The 21,408-nt window shown below is 41.4% G+C and overlaps 1 protein-coding gene and 2 long non-coding RNA genes across 5 annotated transcripts in view; 1 reads left to right on the forward strand and 2 right to left on the reverse strand.

Moving 5' to 3' along the window:
• The window catches only part of TTC7B (tetratricopeptide repeat domain 7B), a 304,133-nt gene that overhangs the window by 87,877 nt on the left and 194,848 nt on the right, over positions 1-21,408 (forward strand). For all 3 annotated transcript variants that reach the window (XM_045016346.1, XM_045016347.1, XM_045016349.1), the window contains one exon: positions 478-599. In XM_045016346.1, the coding sequence (XP_044872281.1) occupies positions 478-599 (122 nt within the window). The remainder of the gene's footprint in view (positions 1-477; positions 600-21,408) is intronic.
• On the reverse strand, positions 9,658-14,567 carry LOC123370105. The gene is made up of 3 exons (XR_006579273.1): positions 14,512-14,567; positions 10,599-10,685; positions 9,658-9,808 (listed from the first exon to the last, which is right to left on the reverse strand). It is a non-coding gene; the product is annotated as an uncharacterized LOC123370105 (long non-coding RNA).
• LOC123370104 lies at positions 15,630-19,227 on the reverse strand. The gene is made up of 3 exons (XR_006579272.1): positions 19,067-19,227; positions 17,849-17,961; positions 15,630-15,929 (listed from the first exon to the last, which is right to left on the reverse strand). It is a non-coding gene; the product is annotated as an uncharacterized LOC123370104 (long non-coding RNA).

The following is a 21,408-nucleotide window of genomic DNA, read 5'->3' on the forward strand; positions in this document are numbered from 1 at the left end:
AACTGAGCTTGGTAGTGCCTATGTATTCATTTTTGTAATTGGAACTAAACCATTTATGTGTAGGGGCTGATGCCAAGAGGAACTGAGCACTGCCATTTACTATTACTGAAGCATGTTTAACTATATATTTTATAAGCTATACATTATTTTGCTTTGAATACTTTTTTCATATATTGCATCCTAAAATGCATTAAAAATTAAATAATACAATTGCAGTCAGAATAATAGAAGAAGGAAGAATAAATTAAAAGTCACAATGAAGGAAGGTATTGAGAAGAGATTTGAAGAGCTGGAAAATCAGTGAGACAGATATAGAAATGCTCTCCTAGACAGCAGGAGAATGGAGTGAAGAAGACTCTCTCAACAACATTATCGAGCGCCAGCTTCTTTGTTCTACCCCACATGCTCTCAAATAATAAGAATAGAACGTTTCATCTGTATTTCATTTAATTTTATTTCACTTGTGTGTTTTCTTAGGTAATAATTACCAATATACAAAACAGAAGCCCTAAACCGGGGTCTACAGTCCATGAACAGGAACTGGGATTTTTCCTAGAAACAGGACTACAAAGAGCACATGTCTTGTATTTCAAAAATGGGTAAGATTTGAATTTAGGGTTTTTTTTGTTCTTGATCATAATGTCAAAAAAGTCAGAAAATGGAGCTGACGAGCATCTAATCTTTACTTTTTATTACTATAGTAGAGATATTTTGGTTGAAGATATTAATTTTTCTATCCAGATAGTATTTATTTTAACTTGCATTTAATTTTTTCCTCAAAATATATGTTTAGAATAAAATGAAATAGGGAATATTAAATAGAATGAGTGAAATATTTTCTTACAGCTCTTTATTAACTGTAAGAACTTAAAATATCAAACTTATAAATATCTGTGAAATGTCTGTCTTTTGTGTTGAAACTTTAATAATGCAGATTACAAGAAAAAGAGATAAATTGAAACATTTGATTTTATAATTCTTTTTTTAAATCTCTTCAGTTATCACTTATTTTAACATTATGCTGCAGGATAAATGTGCATGAAGATCAACAGTATGTATATGTATAATCTCCATTGTGCCTACTCTGTAGAACCTTTTAGACTGTGCATGGGAGATCATTCATAATTTTGTGAAGTAAAAATTCTACTGAATATAGGTGTACAAATGAATCTCAAACATTACAGAAAATGAACAAAGGAATTCATTTTTTAAGCTCTTGAAAACTTGGCACGCTAGGTTTAAAGTACACTTCTGGTATTTGTTGTTGAAACCGTAGTCATTTTAGACTACGTAGACTGGTTTTTGCTGGTTTTTGTTTTTTTCTGAGAAAATACTGTGTGAAATCCTACCCCCCTATCTGGCAAAACTCCCATTGACTTCAGTAAGCCCAGAATATCACTTCATTTCATTAATACCTTTGAAATCAAAATAAATAACTAAAATGGGTGGAGTCAGGCAGTGTCTGTAAAGGTGTGAGATTTTGATGTAATTTGAATAGTGAGGGTTGATGAAGATTTTCAAATTTATTATTTTGCCACCTGTCTCTTGATCCCATCTGTTTTTCTGCTGTATCTTTTTTTAACTTGGACTGACCAGAACTGAATATTGAATTATTAACTTTTTAAATAGTGACCAATGTTTTACTTTGTGCCCTTTTAATATTTCACTCCAAAATTACTTGAATGTATATTTTACTTTGCCCTGGCCTTGTCAAGTTTATAAGAATTCAGTCTAAGACCTTTTCACTTAAAAAGGTTTCAATAGTCATCATTTTCATGTTAGTGTTATATGAGCATCGATGCTAGTCAATTAGGAAAATTAGATGAATGTGCTTGTTTATCTTACAACAAGGCTTTGTTACTGATAAGACTATAGATGACAACAGGTCTCAAACTGAGGTGATGCAGAATCTGCAAAATTTGAGTGTTGCTGTCTTTGTAACACTTGTTTTGTGTTTTGTCTTTGCGTGTAGGCTTGGGCGAGAGTATGCTAATGTTGTAGTGTAAAGGGGTCCTTTGCCTTCTGCTTCTTCATGAAGCAAAGGTAATTACGAAATTGTATGAAATCTTTAAATTTCGGTTGTGTCACTAGCTTCTAATCTGGCATTGCTTCTGAGTTAGTTCCAATTAACATGTTATCAGAATTACCTGATGAAGCATATTCACTTAAAAACCTGAATAAATACATATGCATAATATTTTTAAGAAATCACTCCAGCTCCAATAAGTAATAGTAATCATGTAGCTCTGAAAATCTGTTGCATAAACAGAGAAGCTTGTTGCTTGATTCAGTCCTCTTCTCTGGAGTGTTTCTTCCTGCATATCTTGGAAACTCAAGGTCATGTTTTCTAATGTGCTGAGCATTACTGAGAATCAGGCTCTCACTTGTTTTTATATTTATTTATGTATGTGTCAGTCACAAACAGTTGGCAAATATAAAAAGACTTTTACAGCTATTGAAGGAGCTAGACCCTGTCCTCTGATACCTGGTGTGCATTGCTGCTTACTTAGGCAAAACACTCTTTTTTTAAATTAGATCAGTTGATCCAATTAACTGTCCCTTTGCTCAGCAGCTGTACCCACATTTTCTTTTAAAAAGAAAAGTGTATATTCTTGTACGGAAACCAGTGAAGATCTTATAGGCATGCATTTTCTTGTAAGAAAAAAGATAAAGTATTGAAACCTTAGAAGTCTAAATGCTAAGTGCTAGGATTTAGAAAATACATGGAAAAACCATTATCTACCAAAAATATATGAAACCGTATTTCATGAATGATTTTGCAATCTTTATTAAGACAGAAATTCCAAATTAATGTTTTCTTCCCAAAAGGTGTAGAAGAATTGAGTTAGGATGAGCAAACTATATTGACCAATGCAATCCTAGGATGCACCAGGCAAGATAATTCCACTACAGATAGAGAAGTGTGATTACCATTATACAAGGAACTTGTGAGACCTCATCCAGAATGCTGTGTGCAGATATTTAAGAAAGATGAATTCAGTGTGGAACAGGCACAGAGAAGTGCTGCTAAGATGATCAGAGGAATAGAAAATTATGTCTTAGGAGAAGAGACTCAAGGAGCTTGGCTTGTTTAGCCTAATCAAACTAAGGCTGAGGGGCGATATGATTGCTCTCTATACATCAGAGGGATGAATATCAGGAATTGGGCGAAGAGTTATTTAAGTTAAGCACCAATGTTGACATTGGAACAAATGGCTATAAACTGGCCACCCACAAATTTGGGGATTGAAATTACATGAAAATTTCTTATCATCAGAGGCATGAAGTTCTAGAACATCCTTCCAAAGTGTGCAGTGGGGCCAAAAAACCTAACTGGCTTCAAAACTGAGCTTGATAATTTTGTGGAGGGGATGATATGATGAAATTCCCTACAGTGGCATGTGGCCCATTAGCAACTGCTAGTAGCAAATATCCCCAATAGCCAGAGAGGGGCAGTAGATGGGAAGGGCTCTGAGTTACTATGAAGAATTCTTTCCCAGGTGTCTGGCTGATGAGTCTTGCTGACATGCTCAGAGTCCAACTGATCGCCATATTTGGGATCAGAAAGGAATTTTTCCCCAGGTCAAATTGGCAGAGACCCGAGGGGTTTTCCACCTTCCTCTTCTTCGTGGGGCATGGGTCACTTGCAGGTTTAATCTAGCGTAAATCATGGATTCTCTGTAACTTGAAGTCTTTAAAACATGATTAGAGTACTATTCAGCCAGAAGTTATGGGAGTGGGAGGATGAGGTTGTGTGGACTGCAGTATGCAGAAGGTCAGACTAGATGATCACAATGACCCCTTCCGGTCTTAAAATTTAAGTCTGTGTTTCAATCAGAGACAGAGAGGAGTTTCTACTGTGTGATAAGATGAGAAACAAGGGAGAAAGAAATAGTTATGAATTTAAACAGAAATGTTGTGGGGGATTTTTAGTATTTAAAAAATTTATTTAAAATAACTTTCTGGCTGGCTACACAACTTCCATTTGGTCTCCGGTTGCTCTATTGTAGTCTCAAATTGGAGAAAAAATGTAGTTCAGAGTCCTTTGCTATGAAGACAACAAAAGCTATGAATGTAGGTACTTTATCTGAAATCTTTAATATTAGTATTTTAATAAAGCAGTTATTTTCAAGTTAAATGCTTTTGGAAAGAAAATAAAACCTGAAGTTTTTCACGTATTCAATAGTTGTCTGACCAATGATTTGTTTTACTTAGCATTAATGTTTTGTGAGAAACATTCTTTCCAAGTCTCATACTGTAATAAATTTTACTTGTGAAAGAGATCCAAAATACATAGAAAAATACTAGCAAGGCGCATGCACACTCCAACAGATGTTTGTGGTTGGACTCCATCATTTATATACCCCACAAACACAATTGGTGAAACTAGGCTCATCTAATCAGTTAGTAGCATTACCCAGAGCCCAGAGAAAAGTCTTGTTGCACTGTCCAGAAGTAGTCCAGAAGGAAGGTTCAAACTCAATCAAAATCTCTGTCCCAGTTTCCCTGCTTCTTCAGGTAGTGAGTAAATTGTGCCAAGTCTGTATTCAGCACAGTGTATGTTTCCTACTATGCTGATGCAACAACACTGACGGCACTGGAGGCTGAGAAGCCAAATTCCATCCAGTCCCCATCCATTCCTGCCCAAGTGATGGGAAGAGCTGTCCAGAGCCTCCTGCAGTGTTACGTATGATGCATTCCCTTGTGCCACTGCACAAGCAGGTAACATTTTGGCCTTTAGTTAGAACTATTGATTATGCTATGTAATGTATAATACAATCATAAAATCAAATTAACATGATCACTAGCTAGTTGATTTTGGGAAGATGTTTCTCATTGCCTTATGCCACAGTTCAGCCAAATGTTTAAATGTATGCTTATTAGGGATGACAAATGATTAAAAAAATTATCGCGATTTATCATGTGATTAAATAATAACATAATACTATTTATTTAAATATTTTTCAATGTTTTCTACATTTTCAAATATATTGATTTCAATTACAATACAGAATACAAAGTGTACAGTGCTCACTTTATATTTATTTTTATTGCAAATATTTGCACTGTAAAAAACAAAAGAAATAGTATTTTTCAATTCACCTAATACAAGTACCATAGTTCAATCTGCTTAAAAAGTGTCAAATAGTGGATTTTTCTTGTAGTCCCCCTGGACTTGCCACTGAGTGAGATCCTACAAGAAAAGATCAGTTCTCTTTGATTTTTGGTTTCCTTACATTTCAGGATGAACACTATGGATTAACTTTTGTTTTAATTCTAAGTAGACCAAGCATCGGTGATGGGGGATGGTGTGAATAATTCAAAATCCATGTCCTACAATTGTATACTTAGCTAAAAATTCCAGTGATTTCAGTGGAAACTTTTCCTACAGTCTTTACTCTGGTACTTGCCCTATGCTTTTAATTCCTTTCCCCATCCATGCTTTATGGAATCATAGAAATGTAGGTCTTAACAGGACTTCGAAAGAACATCTAGTCCCACTGTTCATGCTGGGTGGGGCAGGACCAAGTATACCTAAACCATCACTGGCAGGTGTTTGTCTGACCTGTTCTTAAAAACCTCAAATGATTTCACAAACTCTCTTGGTAACTTGTTCCATTGCTTAATTATCCATATAGTTAGAAGGAACAGGAGTACTTGTGGCACCTTAGAGACTAACTCTAAGGTGCCACAAGTACTCTTGTTCCTTTTTGCGGTTACAGACTAACACGGCTGCTACTCTGAAACCTGTCATGTAGTTAGAAGTGTTTTTAAATATCTAATCTAAGGGTATGTCTACACTGGCGAGTTTCTGTGCCACAAGTTATACCATTTTTATTAAAACATTGGAATTAAACCGCTGTTGTGTGTCCACACTGTGCTCCTTGTGACGCTGGAGTGTATCCACATTAGCAGCTCTTGCAACGGCAAAGACAGCAGTGCATTGTGGTAGCTATCCCACTGTGCAACTGGCCGCAGGGTGCTTTGGGAAGGGGTTTAAATGACTCATGGGGCAGACACAGTGTCACATGGTGCAGGTTTCCCAGTCCCATTGTTCCAGGGGCATCCTTCTACATTGCCAGCAGCTTTTCAACTGAAGAGTGTGGGTATGGGATGGCGGGGGGAGATACACTATCACCCAAAACACACTGTATGTCAGCATGCTGTTTTTTAAGTTCAGACAGCAGCAGAAAGCAACCAGTCCTGAGGGGAGGGGGAAACTCTGATATCAACTCCCGTCTCCCTCCCTGGAGCCCCCTCCTGAACCTCTCATTTCTGGTCTCATTCCAGATCCCGTACCCCCTCCTACACCCCAACTCCCTGCCTCAGCCAAGAGCTCCCTCCCACACACTGAACCCCTCAGCACCATCCCCACCCTCCTCCACCCCAAACTCCTCATCCCCGGCTGCACCCGAGAGCCTGCATCCACAGCCAAAACCCCACACCCCTACCCCAGCCCAGTGAAAATGAGTGAGTGAGCGAGGGTGGAATGAGTGGGTGGTGGGGCCTCAGACAAGGGGCAGGCAGGGGCTTGGCTTTGGGGCAGGGGGCATGTGATAAATAAAGGGGGGGAGGGTAGCTCCCTTTGATGGACACCCAGCCAAACAGTTAGCTGTAAAATCCCTCTTGGTAGCTGTTCTTTACTTGCTTTACCTGTAAAGGGTTAAAAAGTCCCCCGTGTAAAGAAAAAAAAGTGAGTACCTGACCAAAAAAAGCCAATGGGAAGGCTAGAACTTTTTAAAATGGGAAAAGAAACTTTCCCTTTGTCTGTGGTTGCTCTCTCTGGGCTGCAGAGACACGGAGCAGCAATGCTATGTAAGGCTTGAACCAGGTATGAAAATTCATCTTCCATACCTAGAAGAAATTATTTGGATAGGGAATGTTTAGTTAGACACAATCAGGTTTATTTTTTATTTTGGCTTGTGGATCTCCTCTGTGCTAACCCCAGATGCTTTTGTTTGCTTATAACCTTTAAGCTGAACCCCCAAGAAAGCTATTTTGGGTGCTTAATTTTTGGAATTGCTCTTATCTATCAAAAGCCTAAGTTCCAAATGTATTTTCTTTCTTTTTATTGTTAATAAAATTTACCTTTTTTAAGAACAGGATTGGATTTTTTGGTGTCCTAAGAGGTTTGTGCATAACATAGTGAAAGCATCCTGATTGATTAGTAACTTAGATTGGTTAATAACTGAATCACACAGAGTTTTAATATCATGTGTTGCAAAGAGCCGCAAGAGACAGATTATAGAGTCACTTGTGGCTAGTGAGCCTTAGTCTAAGTATCACTGATCTAGACCATATTTCTCTAGTTGCTTATGAGAATGTTGTATGAAACTGTTAAAAGCATTACTAAAATCAAGATATATCATGTCTGCAGCTTCCCCCCATCCAGTTGGCCAGTAACCCTCTCAAAAAAGGAAATGAGATTAGTTAGGCATGATTTGTTCTTGACAAATCCATACTTCTTCGAGAGATGTCCCTGTGAGTGCTCCAGTCCAGGTGATGATGCATCCCTATGCCTTTGGTTAGAGAGTTTTGCAGCAGTGCCCATATGGGTCAGGCACACATGGTGCCTGCCTCGTGTGCCGTTGGCACTTTATCTAGCTCACATGCGACCTGGACTCCTCAGTTCCTTCTCAACTGTCCCCGGCCTGAGATGGCGCTCAGCAGTCCTGTTGAAAACTTTCATTTCTACTAGATAAGTTTAGATAAATTAGTGAGTTAGGATAGTTTAGATTCATTGTTTCAGTTATTAGAGTTACGTCCCCTACCGGGGGGGAGGACAAGAAGGGGGGAAAGATTTTATTTCTCCATCCCTTGGTACAGTTAGTGTTAGCTTAGGAAAATGCCTGGTTCACCAGGATTTAAAATACGCAGAGAGGCGATGCCTGTGTCAGATGGACACACTCAATGTGTTTTGTTATGTAGGGGAAGCTCACATTCCTCAGAAAAGTGACTATTGTAACAAACTGAAAGCTAGGACACACACGGATAGAGACCTGAGACTGAAACTCATTTCGATGGAGAAGTCATTAAGACCAGCCTCTGATCTGGGGCAAGAGCCCTCTTCCTGGTATAAGTCATCAGTCTCTTCACTGTCAAGGTCCTCAAAGACCAAAAAATCTGCAAAAAAAATGGCCATCCTCTTTGTCTCATAAAGAACAGACCAACACAAAATGGTCACCAACTAAATTGCTCTCATTGGTGCTGGCTGCACCACGGCTCAGTACTTATGACACTCTGGGCACCTCCTGCACCGTCTGCGTGGTGGCCACCGCCAGAACCCAGCGCTCCGATGCGACGTCTAATGGCTCTAAATTGTCCGTCTCCACCATGGTACCGTCGACAGCACTAAAGGAGATGGCACTGACAACCGCTCCTATTTCTGTGCCACAGCCCAATGCTGCTAGTGCAATGGCGCCAACACAAACTGCACCAGCACCGGCTCAGTACACCACACTCCCAACACAATTGGCACCTCACTCTTCAGCACTGAGGCTCTCGGCGCCACCCCACTTTATGCACCAGAGTATCTGTTGGGCTCCTCGACCCCAGAGTCCCCTCTCTTGGGCACTGATGTTTCACCGGGGCCAGCGGTACCACAGCAAATAGTTATCTCCAATAGCATCACAGTTCTTGTGTGATGACAATGAGGAGGTTGAAGGCGTATTCTCCCTTCACCATACCTCCCCGATCAGGATTCCTATGGCTACTGGACCACTACGATCACGGTCCACGTATGCGCACGACATGCCACCATGGTACGGTCACCCATGGATGGGACTTCCCTGGTCACTAGCCATACTGGAATCCCTGGGGGCTTACAGAAAGCACTGCAGCAGGTGCCCCAGCCCACGTTGAGAAGACACCAGATTCCCACCTCCACCCTCAGAGACCGTAGTCACCAAAAATGGGATGAATCCATGGCAGAGCAGGAAGAGGACACTGCTCTTGACACCTCACCCATCAACAACAATTCATCCTCCTCACCGGACGAGGCTATTATGCCTCCACCCCCAACCATTGCTGATTACTTTACCCACTTTAAAGATTTATTCAGACGAGTGGCCAATGAGCTCAAAATTGCTCTAGAGGAAGTGCCAGAAACTCAACGTGAGCTAACAGATATCTTACAGACATCTTCCTCCTCAAAGATAGCATTGCCAATCAATGGGGCTATCATGGAATCTGCCAAGACAGTATGGCAAACTCCAGCCACCATATCTCCAACATGCAAAAGGGAGGGCAGAAAATATTACATTCCCTCGAAGGGATTAGAATTTTTATTCACACACCCACCACCCAGCTCGCTGGTAGTGGAAGCAGCCAGCCAGAGGGGCAAACAGCACTTTTGGTCCACACCCTTCTATAAAGATAGTAAGAGGTTGGACCTGTTTGGCCACAAAGTATATTCTTCCACGCTTCAATTCAGCATGACAAATTACACGGCACTACTTGCCAAATACGACCACAGAAACTATGGAAAGTTTATGGACTTTATTAATGAGATTCTGGAGGAAAAGAGGCAACAATTTAAATCATTAGTCTCCAAAGGACAAATGATTGCACGCATGGCTCTACAGGCCTGACTAGACATTGCTGACATGGCCACCGTATCTACCGCTACAGCTGTGGTCATGCGACAAGTTTCGTGGTTTAATTCCTCAGCATTCCCATGGGAAATACAAAATATAGTCGAAGATCTCCCCTTCGAGTGAGAAAAATTGTTTGCAGCGAAAACCAGTGAGGGTACTGCACACTGTGAAGGACTCGCAGGCAACTGTCTAGTCCCTCTGCATTCATACTCCTGCCACAAAAAGGAGACAATACAGGTATCAACCATATCAGAGGAATAGATAGTATACACACAGCAACACTAGAGGCCTTATGAATAACACCAACAATGACAAAGATCACAGTGGCACCAACCTCCACCACCACCAGCATCTCAACCTCCTTCCTCTAAGCAACAAATGTGAAGGCTTGGTCAAGGGTCTGGAATACCTCTCCCACATTCCAGTGCCTATATAATCCATCCATCTATTTGGAAACCGTTTGCTCCCAGTCCCATGGACAAATGGGCCCTAGAAGTATCCACACGGGCTACACCCTTCCTTTACTGTCTACCCCCCCCATCCCTCTTCAGGGACCCCTCTCATGAACATTTGCTACACCAAGAGGTAGATCATCTACAATTAGGGGCAGTGGAAATTGTTCCTATGCAACATAGGGGGAAGGGGTTTTATTTCCACTACTTTTTAACACAAAAGAAAAATGTGGGATGGTGATCTATCCTCGATCTCGGGTGACTGAACCAGTTCGTAAGAAAGTAACTGTTCAAGATGGTCGCCTTAACAACAATAATACCAGCGCTGGAGCAGGGGGACTGGCTTTCAGCCCTCGGCCTGTGGGATGCTTATTTTCGTGTTACAATACACCCCACCTACAGGCGTTTTCTGAGACTTACGTTGGACACAGACCACTATCGATACAAGATTTTACCTTTCGGCCTGTGAACAGCGCCTTGCGTTTTCTCAAAGATCCTCACAGTAGTAATGGCACACCTGAGAAAACAAGAGAGAATAATTTTCCCTTACCTGGACAACTGTCTCTTAAAGTCACACACTCGATCAGACGCCATTTGCTCTATCCAAACGATGATAGATTGCTTCCAGAGTCTCGGTCTATAAATAAATGAAAATAAATCAACAATAGAACCAGCTCAACCGTTAGAATTCATCGGTGCTTACCTCGAGTCGGTGGCAGCAAAAGCATCACTTCCACAAGACAGATTCGACATGATAAAGACACTCATATCCACAGTGTGGTACAGCCCATGCATGCCTAAAACTTTTGGGCCACATGGCCGCATGCACATTTGTGGTCAAACATGCGCGCCTGCACATGCGTTGCCTACAAAGAGGGCTAGCAACTGTCTACAGACCAAACAAACACAGGTTAAACATATGATTAACGATGCACCCCAAGGTCAAGGACTTACTAACTGGTGAACTTAACCATACAACCTGTGCTCGGGGATCCCATTTACACAAGATCCTCCATCACTTCTGATCACAACAGATGCTGCCCTAATAAAGTGGGGCGCACACGTGCAACATTGCACAATTCGTGGATTATGGTCCACAGCCGAGACAAGGCTACACATAAACCTGCTAGACCTTCATTCCATCCGCAATGCCTACCTCCACTTCCTACCATTCATAAGAGACCAAAACATAAGAGTAGTGACCGACAACATCGCTTGCATGTTTTACATAATCAGGCAAGGAAGAGTCCGATTGCACTTGCTATGTACCTGAGACTATGAGACTCTGGAATTGGTGCATCCAGCACAGTATCCACATCTCGGCTTCCTGCCTACCTGGATGCCAGAACACCACAGCAGATGAACCCAGCAGACATTTTCCCCATGACCATAAATGGGAATTAAACAATGCGATACTGGAAGATATATTCCGAAAATGGGGCCACCCACAAATAGATCTATTCATGACTGCCTGCAACACCAAGTGTCCGAAATTCTGCTCCAGAGCATGTCTGGGAAGGCGATCAAAGGGGGACGTGTTCCGGACCACGTGGAACACAGACCTTCTCTATGCATTCCCACCAATACCATTACTACCCAGAATAATACAGAAAATAAGGACTGACAAAGCCAGAGTCATCCTAATAGCCCCCACGTGGCCAAGACAAGCGTGGTATCTGTACATAACAAGGATGTCGGCATGTGCCCCAATCACTCTTCTGCTCCAGACGGACCTGTTAACACAACAAGAGGTTGAAATGCAACATCCGAACATAGAGATGCTACACCTGAAAGCATGGCCTCTCTATGGTTCTCTCATGGCAAACTAAGTTCTGAACAGGTCCAGTGGGTGCTACTCCACAGTAGAAAACATACTACACATAACACCTACCTACAAAAGTGGAAGAGATTTACAGCGGGGTGCCCCACTGACAAACCACTGCAACATCTGCACCTCTTTCATTGATATTAGACTACCTCCTGGAATTAAAACAATCCAGTCTCTCCATCCATAAAGGTACACTTCCCGGGTATCACTGCCTTTCACCAAAAAAATCTGCGACACTACAATATTTGCTCACCCAATCACCAAGTGATTCCTCAGGGGCATTCAAACCATCTATCCGGATGTGAGACCACCCACACAACCCTGGGACTTAAACCCTGAGCAAACTGCTCCCTACTATACCTGTCCATGAAAGTGGTGTTCCTAATAGCGATCACATTCACTAGACATGTGGGAGAAATCAGGGCTCTCATGGCAGATCTTTTTTAAAGATAAAGTCACATTAAGAACCTACCCTAAATTTCTCCCCAGGGTAAACCTGTCCTTCCACGTTAACCAGCCTATACGCCTTCTAGCTTTTTTTCTCAAACCACACGAGAATGCATTTGAAGCTACGATGCGCACCCTAGACGTTAGAAGAGCACTAGCTTTCTATTTGGACAGAACCAACCGATTTAGGGCTTCACCAAAACTATTTATATTCATCGCAGAACAGTCTTAAAGGTACCACCATATCCACGCAGAAGCTCTCTAGGTGGATCTCTTGATGCATTCACCTGTGCTATCAATTAAAGGCGCACAACCTCCAGTGCGGACCAAGACGCACTCTGCTAGATCCATATCAGTGTCAATAGCATTTCTAATCAACGTTCCCCTTATAGACATATGCAAAGCTGCAACCTGAGACTCCAAACACACCTTTGCCAAACATGACACAATAACAGAAGGCCCTAAGGAGGATACTTATCACTTATTCTACCAACTCTGAAGCCCCTATCATCCTAAGAGGGCAGTGCTCTATAGTCACGTGGAGTGGAGCACTCACAGGGACATCTCTCTCGAAGAGGAGAAGGTTACTCCCATTGTGCAGTAACTGATGTTCTTTGAGTTCTGTGTCCCTGCGGGTGCTCCACTACCCACCCTCCTCCCCTCTATTTCGGAGTTTAAAACAGACTGTGGTAGAGAAGGAACTGAGGAGTTCAGGTTGAACACGCGCACTAGATGAAGCGCCAGTGGCGCATGAGGCAGGCACCGCACAAGCGTGACCCATACAGGCACTGCTGTAAAACTCTCCAAGCAAAGGTGCAGGGACGCACCATCACCTGGAGTAGAGCTCTCACCGGGGGAGACATCTTGAAAGAACCTCAGTTACTGCACAAGATGAGTAACCATCTCTTACTATTACTTATAACCAGGGATCCTAGAAATCTGTTTGGCACAGAAAAACATGAAATTTGTGTTTTTGAAGAGAATATTTAGATTTTACATTCTGTGAAAAAATAAAAACATTTTAACAAAACTAAATTTTACAGAAAGTACCAGTGTCACTTATTCAGTGTGCGCAGCCTCCCACTCTTGTGGTTGATTTATTAATGCATTTAAAATTTACAATGGAACCCGGTTTATCTGATCTAATTGGGACTGGGGCAAGATTGGAGAATCAGAAATTTGGACAATCAGGAGAATTGGTAAAGATCTTTCTATCTGGAGCCCCTGGCCGCTGTCAGCCCCAGGCAGCTGGTGGTTTGGTTAATACAGAGACGGATAATGGAGGGTTGGATAGTCAGTGTTCTGTTGTATATCGATAAATTGTGTTTGACTGATACCTATATATATATCGTGGCTAGGGAAACTAAAGTTCAGTGTTTCAATTGCTGAAAAATACGGATTTTTATGTTTTTTTATCATAGAATTTTGGGGATCCCTGCTTATAACCCTGTTATTTTTAGGTGCTTACAAATTGCATACTTAATAATTTGTTCCAGTTATCTTTCTAGATATCAAAGTTAGGATGAGTGGCCTGTAATTCCCCAGATCGTCTTTGTTCCTCTTTTTAAAGATAGGTACTATGCTTGCCCTTCTGCAGTTCTTTGTGACCTCACCTGTCTTCCATGAGTCCTCAGAGATAATCACTAATAGTTCTGAGATTGCTTCAGCTAGTTCCTTAAATACCCTGGGTGAATTTCATCAGGCCGTGCCAACTTGAATACATCTAATTTACTTAAATATTCTTTATCTTATTCTTCCTCTATTTTGTCTTGTGTTCCTTCCCCCTTGGTGTTAATGTTAATTGTGTTAAGCATCTGGTCACAATTAACCTTTTTAGTGAAAACTGAAGCAAAATAAGTATTAAATGCCTCCGACTTCTTGGTGTTGTCTGTTGTTAGCTCTCCTTCCTTGCTAAGTAGTGGACCCAGTCTTTCTCTTGCCCCTAATGTAATGTATATATTTAGCAACCTCTGGTGTTAAAAACTATGAAAGAGTTAGTGTAAATCAGGCATTGGTGTTTTTGTCACCAAGTCTGTTAGACCAGTGGTTTTCAAACTGCGGGTTGCGACCCAGTACTGGGTCGCGGAATGTAAGGCACTGGGTTGCAGCGGCTCTGGTCAGCACTGCCAACTGGGCCATTAAAAGACCCCTCAACAGTGCTGCCTGGCTAAGACAGGCTAGTTCCTACCTGTTCTGACACTGCGCTGTGTCCCAGAAGCGGCCAGCAGCAGTTCCAACTTCTAGGCGGGGGGGGGCCACAGGGCTCCACAAACTGCTCAAGCACTGGCTCCGCACTCCCATTGGCTGGGAACTGGCCAATGGGAGCTGCTGGGCGGTACCTCTGGGTGAGAGCCATGTGGGGCTGTTTGTGCACCTCCGCCTAGGAGCCGGACCTGCTGCTGGCCACTTCTGGGGCACAGCATGGTCCGTGGTGCCAGGACTAGCAAGAAGCCTTAGCATCCCCACTGCACCGCTGACCGGGAGCCACCTGAGGTAAGCCCGTGCCCCAACCCACGCCCCAATCCCCTGCCCCAGCCCTGAGCCCCCGCCCAAACCAAGAGCCCCATCCTGCATCCCCAAGCCCTGACCCCCTCCTGCACCTCAACTCCCTGCCCCAGCCCAGAGCCCCCTCCCACACCCTGAACCCTCATTCCCGGCCCCACTCTGCCCCAGCCCTGAACCCCTCCCACACCCCAAACCTCCCTCATCCCCAGCTCTGTTGGGTCACGGGCATCAACAATTTTCTTCAACTGGTTCACCAGAAAAAAAGTTTGAAAACCACTGATCTAGACTATCTCTGAACAAGATTAGACAATATGTTGATAAAATCACATGTGTCTGTGTTCTGTAGTAAAACTGGTGGAGTTGTATGAGTGCTGTATCGGTAGAGGGAGAATTTCTGAAAATGCCTGTTTTAAATAGTCCCTTGGAGATACTCCTTTAATGTGCCAGACCGGTGAAGAATCCCACTCTTCTTTAAGGGGAGGCCTCAACGCCTCAGACATTGAGCCTCTGGGCTCCAACATTCCTTCTTCTCACTGTGAGCACTGTCTAGCAAGTGAATCTGGCACAGATTCCTATTCAGAGGCTTTGACTCTTGTCAGACCCAATGCACCTCAGCAAGAAAAGATACCAGGCCGTCTTTTCAAAACAGAGTAGGGTTTATTAGTTAGCTTCCTGTTCAGAGACTTTCACCCTCATCAGTGACCAATGCACCTCAGCAAGTATTTGCAATGACACCAGGCAGTCTTTTCAAAACAGAGTAGGGTTTATTAATCAGCTGGAACACAGCATCAGGAAGTTCTTAGGTTGGCATATAGAGAAGCAAAGGTTAAGACATAGTCCATATGGCTAAAGCCAGGTCTTCACCCAGTCAAGTGCTGAGTTTACATGTTATGCCTGCTGGAGTTTCCAATTGTTAGGGGTCAGTAGTTCAGTCCTTGGGGTTCCCATTGTCTTTCCCATTCTCCATTGATACGGGTTGGTTTCAGTCAGTCCTTAAGACCCATTCATATCACCCCAGACAGTTATGTGATCCAAACATCTCATGTCTCCTGCTCTTCCTGAGGAGTATTTAACCCTTCTGCACCCACTGCGTAGCAGTCCCTAGTCAAGAAAGTCACTGTCATTCATATCGTTAATACAAATATAATAGAAAAGTCCCACTTCATCACAACCCTCTTTAAGTTTAGTTACCTTGCCATTCCATCTATTGGACAGAACATGCTGTTAGACTATCACAGGTTTTTCTCAACTTGTGGGTTATGATCCAAAATTGGGTTGCCAGAATGTGTCAAAAGATCACATGGGATGGTGGGGTGGAAGTTGGGTCAATCCGTGGGGCTGGGGTGATTGCAGAGTGTGCTGTGCAGAGACCTCACAATGGTGCTCAACTTACTGGTCTGGACATTGCAACTTGTGCACCGGATCACTGTACTACTCAGGTTTGGCCCAGCTTCCCCTTCATCGCAATGAGAATGGGGGCAACCAGGCCAAATTTGAGCAAGTGGCACTGCAACCCCATGTGCCAGGTCTCAATGCCACACACAAATTTGGCCCATCTGGCTGCCAGGCTGAGCCTGAGCAGTGTTGTGACCCCCGAGGTTACTACAGGAGCCAAACCCAGCCAGCCCTGCAGATCAAGAGCCACCACTATTGTATAGAGTACTTATTTGGTACTTAAGTTAATGTGTATTTATCTGGGGTAAGTAATATTTAGTAAGTCAGATGTTTTTTGTACTAAAGCTATTTACTAGGTCGCAACAGGTCATCAAAGTTTACAAATGTGTCATGAGCCCAGAAAGGACTATGATATGTCTCACCTGTGCATCTATACAGGTCCCAAACCAAGTATGTCAGTAGATATGATGAGATGAGAAAGGGAAAAATTAATAATGTTACATATAGAATTCAGTGTTAAATGCTTATAAGTTAGCTCACTGTTGAAAGCCTCAAATTTCTGATGCATGAAACATTGATGTATTTAAACTAACAGTAATTTCCAGTTTGTAGTTTCAAGTTTTGTAAACAACTTTGTCATGGAGATAACTGTCATGTTATGCAGAAGCTAACCCAGAAAAAAATTCTTGGTTGAAACAAAGTAGTTTTTTTGTGATGAATAACAAAAAGTAGTTACAAAATCTGCTATAATATAATCTCTGTAAAATCAGCTTTTTCTGCCTTTTTATTTAAGTTTCTGTTCTTATCAGGCAAGTCTTCAGTGAAAAACACAATGTGTCTGAATGTGAGGGGAGTTAATTGTTCATTCAGATAAGATGATCTGTCAAGAACAGTTTGTTTTGGTTGTCTGAGGCTCCCTATGCCATGTTACATGTACTGAATTTTGTCTTAAGTTTAGACTTTCAAATGGAATACTAATGTGAGGTTTATATATTTAAAAGGTCATTCACTATAAAACTGTCACTAAACTGTATTTAAAACTGAACGAAGCTTTCCTGTTTAAATTAATTTTAGTAATAATTTTTTGTGATCTTTATAGTTGCATATAGTACAAAACTCTCCAAAAAGGTTAAAGATCAATGTGTAGTGGCAGCTTTAAATACATAAATAAATAAACAACCCTAACACAATGTTAGGAACCATTAGGAAAGAGATGGAATAAGACAGAAAATATCATAATGCCATTCTATAAGTCCATGGAATGCCAACACCTTGAATATTGTGTGCAGTTCTGATCACCCTATGTCCAAAAAGAAAATTAGAATTAGAAAAGGTAGAGAGAAGGACAACAAAAATGATTAAGGATGTGGAACAGCTTCCGTATGAGAGTGTGGGAGAGAAAAAAAGACTGGGATTGTTCAGCTTAGAAAAGAGATGGTGAAGGGGTGACGATAGAGATCTATAAAATCATGAATGGGGTGGAGAAAGTGAATAGGGAAATGGTATTTACCCCTTCACAATACAGTGGAGTCGCATCATAGGCGCATTTAACTTACATGATTTTAACTATACGCGCTTGGCAAAACAAAACATAAAAGAGAAAAATAACAATTTAAATACTGTACCTGTAGTGTGGGCGATTCCGCTCGCCAGTCCACTCAATGAGCATTTGACTATACGCGATTTTCGCCTTACGCGCTGACTTCAGAACCTAACCTCCGCGTAAGAGGCGACTCCCCTGTAACACAAGAACGAGGGGGTCACCCATTTAAATTAATAAGCAGCAAGTTTAAAACAAACATAAGGAAGTACTTCTTCACACAATGCAGAGTTAACTTGTGGAACTCATTGCTAGGAGATGTTGTGAAGGCCAAAACTATAACTGTGTTTCAAAAAGAATTAGATAAGCACATGGAGCATAAGTCTATCAATGGCTATTAGACTAGATGGTCAGAGATTGCACTCCATCCTCCAGGTGTCTCTAAATCTCTGACTACCAGAAACTGGGACTGGACAACAGGGGTGGATCACTCATCATTGCCCTGTTCTGTTCATTCCTCTGAAGCATTTGGCATTTGCTGCTGTCAGAAAACTGGATACTGGGCTAGATGGACAATTGGTCTGACCCAGTATGGCCATTCTCATGGTCAAAATTAATTGGATATTGAACACTCGTGTGTTTACTAGTTTGAAGCTGAAGTTCTGTCTTAACTCATCCTGTTATGTAGACTTCAGGTATATTTTTAGCTCCTGTACTGTAGTCCTTTAACAGTAGCTAATGTAGGCCTTATTCTTATTTTTATCTGCACAAAGTGGGAAGTTTCAGGTCTTGCGTGTGCTGCAATACAACACAGCAAGGCAAGCTAAAAGCAGCATGGTAGCATTAAGTCAGAGAGAGAACACTATTTAACAAAACGTTTATTGTATTTAATTTCCTTTCACCCATCCAGAAATCAGGGGTCTCTCAGCTTTTGGGGCAGTGATTCCAACTGGTTTGAACCCCCGTTACCCGCTGGTGGTTTTTTGGGTATTGTGTTGAACTATGTTGAGTTAAGTATCTGAGATGCTGCAACTGAGGTTGTAGTGGTCTTATTATGCAATTAACTGAAAAGTCTCTTTAGCTATTACATTAGAAGTAGTTCCTCTAACATTAGTTTAGCTCCAGTTTAATTGGCACGTTTAGATGATATTAAGTTCATATTGTCAACAGAATAAATGTTTTGTTTTATAAATAAAATATTTTGGTGACCTCTATTTCAAAATATCTCAATACTCTGTTTTATATGCTGCTAGCAGAGTTAGTTATTTACATTTAAATCTATAGTTCTAGTTGAAGAAAGCACCTGAAATTGGTTAAAATTGGTGGCATTAGCCAGTGTGTAACTGAAAACATTTCAATTCATTCACATCAGAGGTTTTTTAGGGGGAAGTAATTAGCGTGTGGGCTGACTAAATGGTGGTCCAGATTGCCTCACGGTAAGATTAGAAACTGTTGAATTAATAAACCTCCCCAGTCAGAGTTTGTCATGGAAACAGTGCAGTGTGTGTGATGTCAGTGTGCGTGATGTCAGTCATGAGCTGGTAACAAAGGACTGAATTTTGGAGAAACTAAGAGATTAATTAGGAGCCCAGGGCTGCAAAAAAGGCAATGTTAAAGGACCTTGCTCATCTTACTTTATATAGTAATACCGTTCTCCTACAATTTCCGTTAACAAGCTATATCAAAATACATTCCATTTTCTACTCTTTAAAATTTAAAACATTTAAAATTCCTATTCCAAAGTGTTTGTAAATGTACAAACTGGAGGGGATGCCATAGCAGTCAAGGCTTAAACCTAGGAATACATGGGTGTTCTGGAGCCAGGAGTTTAAATCCTAAGAGTTAACTCAGTCCATCTTTATTCTAAATTAGATAAAGTAAATCCCACGCAGTTGGCTATCTGTAGGTCTTGTCTTGTCTTCTTGGTCATTGAAGTTAATTTGATATTTTTTTCAGAAGAGTGGGTATTTGCCCAGTCTGCATGGCCAAAATTCTGTCTTCTACCACTGCTGTACAATCTCTTGGCTGGTACCATCTATCCCATGGGACTGCATGTAAGGGGTGTGCTGTATTTTCTTAAAATCTGAAGTGAAATAAACTGCAAGAAGGAAAGATACAAAGTACTTGCTGAAAAAACCTTGGAAAAAGAATAGGCAGCAGAAACTCTTAAGGTCACCTACTGAAAATGAAAGGGAGGCTCTCATTCTTTCCTGTGTGGACTCTTTTTGATAGTGGTTAGCTGTGTAGTTGCGAACATCATTTTCAGAGCTCTTCAGCAGCCATGTATGAGTAATGTGAATTGTATTTTTATCAGGGTGGATTTGATTTAAATCATTAGTCAGGAAGACTTGATTTAATCATGGATTTCTACATAAAAGTGCATTCTTGTTGGTTGTTATAACCTTAATACATATTCTTCACAACTCAGAGATAGATGTAGTTTTCATTTTTAGAAGGTACACATTATACATTTGTAAAGGGATTTATTTTGAAAACTTTTCAGATTAGTTTTACAGCTATATCAGAAAATAAATGATTGTTTGGTTATTTCATGTACCAAAGGTAATTGAAGCAGATATTTATGAAGTCATTGGGAGTTGAACTATCTCCAATTCAACAGGTTAATCATTAATATTTGGAGGATTTTCTTGCCATGCTGTATTAGGAGGAGGACATCACCAGACAGACATTTAAAATGTTTTATTTAACTAAAACAGCAACATTATATATTCTGGATTTTTTTCTTCAACAGCAAACACATCATATTTAACAAAGCAAGCATATCAATTTTTGAATTTAGTTAAACATTCAAGTTTTTTAAAATCAGGTTTCTTTTTGTTAAAATTGTTTTTAACTAAAATAGTTCAATGAAATATTAAAAAAAAACAAAAGCAAAAATTAAATCGACTGTGTCAACCAGGTCAACAGGAAAAACTTAAAATATTGGCTTCTGCAGCTAACTCAGTCGTCTTCACCTTCATGGGCAGATGGGAATGGAGTTGTTAAAGAAAATAGCTGTAAAACTTCACATTGGTTATGTGTACTGTGAAAGTGATGAATCATAATCTGAATAATAACTGCACAATTTCTGCAGCATCGTCTCCCAATTAATCCTTGAAAAAGTTATGTTCTTCTTCGAGTGCTTGCTCATATCGATTCCAATTAGGTGTGCGCGCGCCACGTGCACGTTCGTCGGAAGATTTTTATCCTAGCAACACTCGGTGGGTCGGCTGGGCGCCCCCTGGAGTGGCACCGCTATGGCACCGGATATATACTCCTGCCGACCCATCCGCCCCTCAGATCCTTCTTACCGCCCGTGTCGGTCGTTGGAACAGTGGAGCTGACCTCCACTTCCCTAGTTACTCGTAGTTCTCTCGTTAATTCTTGTATATATAGTTCAGATTTATATAGTTGTAGTTAACTTTATTCGTTTATAGTATAGTTAGTGTATATAGTTCAGAGGGGTTCGGGGATTATCCCCTTCCCCGCACCCAGTGCCGGGGCCTATGCCCGGTTCACCGGGTTTCAAACTGTGCTCGGCCTGCCACAAGCCGATGCCGACAGGAGATCCCCACCAGTGATTTTGTTCTAAAGTGCCTTACACACTTATGGTGCTTTACAAGTGGGTAGTGGAAAAGTATGCTA

The sequence above is a fragment of the Mauremys mutica genome, chromosome 4, assembly GCF_020497125.1.
Source record: "Mauremys mutica isolate MM-2020 ecotype Southern chromosome 4, ASM2049712v1, whole genome shotgun sequence".
In the NCBI taxonomy this organism is placed as follows: Eukaryota; Metazoa; Chordata; order Testudines; family Geoemydidae; genus Mauremys; species Mauremys mutica.